The sequence below is a fragment of the Zophobas morio genome, unplaced genomic scaffold, assembly GCF_036711695.1.
Source record: "Zophobas morio isolate AGI-343-1 ecotype UQ-CSIRO unplaced genomic scaffold, CSIRO_AGI_Zmor_V1 ptg000024l, whole genome shotgun sequence".
In the NCBI taxonomy this organism is placed as follows: Eukaryota; Metazoa; Arthropoda; class Insecta; order Coleoptera; family Tenebrionidae; genus Zophobas; species Zophobas morio.
This window is the reverse complement of record NW_026972129.1, coordinates 13268538-13273452: the sequence shown is the minus strand read 5'-3', so window position 1 is coordinate 13273452 and position 4915 is coordinate 13268538. Positions and strand designations below refer to the sequence as shown.

The window sequence follows — 4915 nt, the reverse complement described above, 5'->3', positions numbered from 1 at the left end:
ACTAAAGGAATGTAAATTTTTGAAGTTTTCGAATTATTCTAGATAAAGCCATGGTAATTTTCCAAAGTTCCGAAGTGTTCACGAAATTAATGTTATATAAGTTTTAATTTCTTCTTGCTTATTTTAATATTCAGTGTACTATTTATGTTTTTAATAAAGAATGGAACAAAAAGGTGTTAATTATTTTGAAAATCATTGGAACTAAATAAACTATTTGAAATTGAATTGAATATTTCGCGCCAAGTGGGTCTTCTTGCCACTTGCTCACCAGAGGCCCTCGTAATCAGTCAGTGATACTATGTTTCCTATTGTGCAGTCCACTCAGTCCAGTCTAGTCAGGTCACTTGTCACTTCTAAACGGTATAAACGGTAACCAGGTAACCACGTGGTGGAAATCAAGGTAGGTTAAATTTAGTTTGTAACTTTATAAAAGGGGAAATTTATTTAAACAGAGTTGATCACGTTCGATATCACAGTTTCCCTCCAGCCAGCGTAATTAATTATTAATGATTTTCTGATCTAAAATCTGAGGTTTCGATGATGCCGTCAACAACTCATGTTAATTTTATTTTGTTGTTTATAAATTCACAGTTCATGTTAAGATTTTTAACTGTTCATGGTTCTAACACACTTCTTAAACGACAGTCCTGCAAATGTTCATATAAAACACGTGGCAGAGAAATTCCCTTATTCAGGTTTCACCCTTTTGTGTATTAAATAAGTTATAACTAAAGTTTAGAATGTTTTTATTTAAGTTATTACATTGCTTTGTTTAAATGTTATGGGGACCGGTTCACGATGGAAGCTTGATGAACTTAACACTGATTTAATAAATCATTAATATAACTTGAATTAATGCATAATTTAACTTTATGTACACAACGTAGGGTTTCATTTTGTTGACAATTCAACGCTAAATTTTGAATTTCTTGCGGGTTTCAAAATTTTGTTCACATATCTCATTTTGGCAGGATGCTGGGTTATCTTATCACAGTTTGTTAAAGTCTACAGTAAAGTAGTCTCCCCCCAAAAAAGCAGTCAACTTTAGTATCCACATGTATTTTTATGGGTTAGTTATCTAACGACTTGTTTAAAAAAATTGGTTTTAGTTAATTTTTTACAGATAAAGCAATAAATGAACATTCTGTTTAATGTTCACTTATTAACAGTTTTTTTTTTATTTTATAGTCTACAGTTTTTAGGTTTGTGATACTGTGAATTGGTCAATTATTGAGGTTATTCTGTGGACAGTGGACGTCCTACTTTACCAGTTTTTTTTATTTAATAATGACAATAAGTGAAAAAGTTTTAATTACTTCAATTTATGACAACGTATTATTGTTTATGTTACAACTTTAACTAATGTTCTGCAATTACTAAAAATTACAACAATAATTTTAAGCGCAATTTGACAATTATCAGCTGTATCTGACATTTTTTGATGTCAATGTCAAATTTTACCATGCGTGTGAACATAACCTTTAATTCATGTACACATGTGAATTTAAAATTTACATTAATGTAAATAGAAATCTAACTGGTTTCAGGAAACAACCCAAATTAAAAACTGTGTATCGTATTCAGTGAAAAATGACAACTGCAACTGTAAAAGGAAATGTTTTGTGCTACAAAGGAAGCAATTTCTTTCGCCAACGACTAGTACTATCAGTTTTAAGTGGAAAACCCATCAGAATTTCTTACATTCGTGCATTCGAAGATGAACCAGGCATCAAAGAATTTGAAGTTAGCTTAATTCAATTGTTCGATAAAATAACCAATGGTACGGTTATTGAACTGAATGAGACGGGTACATCGTTGTATTTTCAACCGGGTCTGCTGCATGGAGGAACATTTAGCCACGAATGTTCTACGCAACGTGGAGTTGGTAAAAATCCGCAACATTAATTATGTTATTCTGTTATAATTATAAATTTTACAGGGTATTATCTGGAAGCCCTAGTGATGGTAGGGTTGTTTTGCAAGCAACCACTAAACGCTACTCTACGTGGAGTTACTAATAACAATATTGACCCATCTGCTGATTTAATTAAAACGTCAATGATTAGAGCTGTCAAGAACTTCATTCTTGATGATGAAGGGCTTGAAATAAAAGTTACTAAAAGAGGTTTGTGTATAATTTAAGAAAACAAAATTTTTAAAGACACGTTATTTTTTGCAGGCATGCTACCTCTTGGAGGTGGAGAAATAATATTCAAATGTCCAGTTTGTAAGCAATTACGACCTGTTCAGTTATTAGACAGTGGTATGGTAAAACGAATTAGGGGCACAGCATTTGCTTTGAGAGTGTCACCAGCAATAGCCAACAGAATAGTTGATAAAGCAAAAGGAGTCCTTCTGAACTTCATACCTGATATTTATGTAAATACAGATGAATGTCGAGGTAGGCAATCAGGAAAAAGTCCAGGATTTGGTGTGCATTTAACTGCAGAAACCACAAATGGTGTTATATATTCAGCGGAAAAAGCATCAAATGCTGTATCCAATGGGGAAGATCCATCAATTCCAGAGGACGTTGGTGAAGGTGCCGCTACACGTTTGTTATATGAAATCTACTTAGGAGGAGTAGTGGATTCATCCTCTCAAGCAGTTGTTATATTATGTATGGCTTTGGGGCAACAGGATGTTTCAAAGTTTGTTACTGGACCTCTTACTGAAAATACAATAGCCTTTTTGAGGCACCTAAAAGAATTTTTTGGTGTCACTTTTAAATTGAAACATGAAGACAGTTCAGGAACAGGAACACAAAAAGTTGTGTTAACTTGTGTTGGCACCGGGTACATAAATTTCAGTAAACGTACTGTTTAATATAAAAAAATAAAAATAAAATTTGTACTTTTACTTAAGATAAATCTTTTATTTAATCTAAAATTTAATGTATAATACAAATATATTTTTTACAGATTTAAAATACTCATAATTACATAAATTACTAATTAATAATTTATATAATTACGCTGTGAAAATGGCAGTTTTATCGAAACTTAATATTTTGAAGCTGTCACAAATATTTTCTGGTTCATAATTGTGTTAAAATATTCAGTCAAAAGATTTCAACATTGTACAAATATTATTAGTTAAGCGAATATACATATCACGAAAAAGTAAATTTGAGTCATCCAACTATATGTGTCGTAAAACATACAAAAACATATACAGATGCCGCAAAAAGCCAATATTTTATTACAAATAATTAGTGACTGACAAAATTAAGGATACAGTTTTTTCATTGGCTATACGCTGGTAATTAATATATATTTTTTTAATTTAGCGCAATGAAATGCCAAATTTTTTGTATGACAGGTTTAATTTTTCTCAACGCTTAATAGAATATTGTAAACGAAAAGAAATATAAATTCCGTTAAATTAAAAAATTGGACTATATTATTGCGATATTCTATTCAGTAAAATTTTTCAGTATTGTCATTTTGGAAGATTTTAGTTGTCTTAATATTTTTAAAATAGTAATAAAGTTTGTGAAAAAATGTGCAGGGTATTCATATTTTGCCCAACGTAAGAGGCAGGCTACGAAAATATTTTTCATTTCTTTACTCGTCAAAATTTAAACTTGTTAGATAATTTTGAATAAAGTTACGTTTCTTTTCTGACTCATGAATGACGGGTTGCCTGGAGTGAAGGGACGAAAATACGAAGGACGATTTCATGTTCGCGCTGTTCCAACATTAAACCGTTTGAATCGTAGCTTTCCATTCTGATTTTAACATCTTCGATTTAATCAAAGAAATGAGAAATATTTCCATAGCCTATCCTAATCTGAAAAATTTGATCGTCTGTTTTTTTCGACTGAAGAATTATAGATACACTAATAGACTGAAATCTATGTAGTACATATATGTTATAGGTAGAGTTAGTCAAATTAAATCAGTCTTAAAAAGTGTACAATCGTGCATTTGGAGTACCTACACAACAATTTTTTTAAGTGTTGTTAGAGGTGTAGTCGGTTAGTGTAAAACTGAGTTTTCGGGATTGAAGGCGTTGCTATTGGGCCTCTATCTTCAAAATTAATTACTTTTTTTATTTATTTTCGTAACCGTGGGTCCAACAAAAATTTTATCATAAATATTTTTGCAGAAGATATTATCTAAAATTTCTACTTCTAACGTCTCGCCATAGCATTAAAAATAAAACAGTTATCAGACGAAACATTGAGAATTTATAGAGCATTTCTTGACAACCGTTACAATCTTATTTACTTTTTTATACAGTTTGTTTTTCGATTTGTCAGCGTTGTGAGGCAAGTTTTATGAAATGTGTGCTTAAGGATGGTGATAAAAATTTGATAAAAATATAATCTAAAACTAAATTTTATAAAACGTAATATTTTAAAGGAAATTTGTAAATTTATTGATGCTAAAAATTGATTATCGAAGGTATCATTTTCTTTATGTAGAATTTACATTTTCTATTTTTGGAATCTTAATAATCTTTGAAAAACTTAGAAGGCCCCCACACTTTTAAATGAAACAAATTTGCTTTGTAAAAGATCCGGTTCATACCTTAAACCTCTAAATAAAATTTCGAAGATAATATTCACAGTACAACCAGATTAAATCAAACACATAATGGCAAAATACCTAGAATTTCAAAAATTTTGTAACTTCGGTCATCTGAAAAACATAGAGAATTGTAGTTTTTCAGACAACTTAAAATTTGCAGAAAGTAGAAGCACATACACCATTCTACAAAGAATTTTTGTTAATTAAAAGCTTTCATGTCTTATTTATAAAATATATAAATTCCATCAAAAATCCAAAAAATGAGTAAAGTTTCAAATAAAATCTTGAAGTGGTACAATTTTAGTATGGATTGCGTAGAGATAAATGTTAAAATTTTTAGAAGTTCCAAAATTAAAATTAATTTTCAAAAATAAAAATTT

General features: G+C 30.1%; 1 protein-coding gene across 2 annotated transcripts; it reads left to right on the top strand.

The window, feature by feature from the left end:
• Window positions 1–315: 315 nt before the first annotated feature.
• On the top strand, window positions 316–2929 carry LOC135134829 (probable RNA 3'-terminal phosphate cyclase-like protein). 2 transcript variants are annotated; one of them, XM_064063668.1, is made up of 4 exons: window positions 316–400; window positions 1548–1885; window positions 1940–2125; window positions 2180–2929. In XM_064063668.1, the coding sequence occupies exons 2-4, from the start codon at window positions 1591–1593 to the stop codon at window positions 2824–2826; spliced, it is 1128 nt and encodes a 375-aa protein (XP_063919738.1). In that variant the 5' UTR covers window positions 316–400; window positions 1548–1590; the 3' UTR covers window positions 2827–2929. The 2 variants fall into 2 exon arrangements, with proteins under 2 accessions (XP_063919738.1, XP_063919739.1); XM_064063669.1 differs by lacking the exon at window positions 316–400 and adding an exon at window positions 1051–1069.
• Window positions 2930–4915: the final 1986 nt, after the last annotated feature.

Coding starts and splice junctions, on each gene's coding strand:
- LOC135134829 (XM_064063668.1), top strand. CDS start 1,591: ATGACAACTGCAACTGTAAAAGGAAATGTTTTGTGCTACAAAGGAAGC. Junction 1,886..1,939: donor TTCTACGCAACGTGGAGTTG/GTAAAAATCCGC, acceptor TAAATTTTACAG/GGTATTATCTGGAAGCCCTA. Junction 2,126..2,179: donor AATAAAAGTTACTAAAAGAG/GTTTGTGTATAA, acceptor TATTTTTTGCAG/GCATGCTACCTCTTGGAGGT.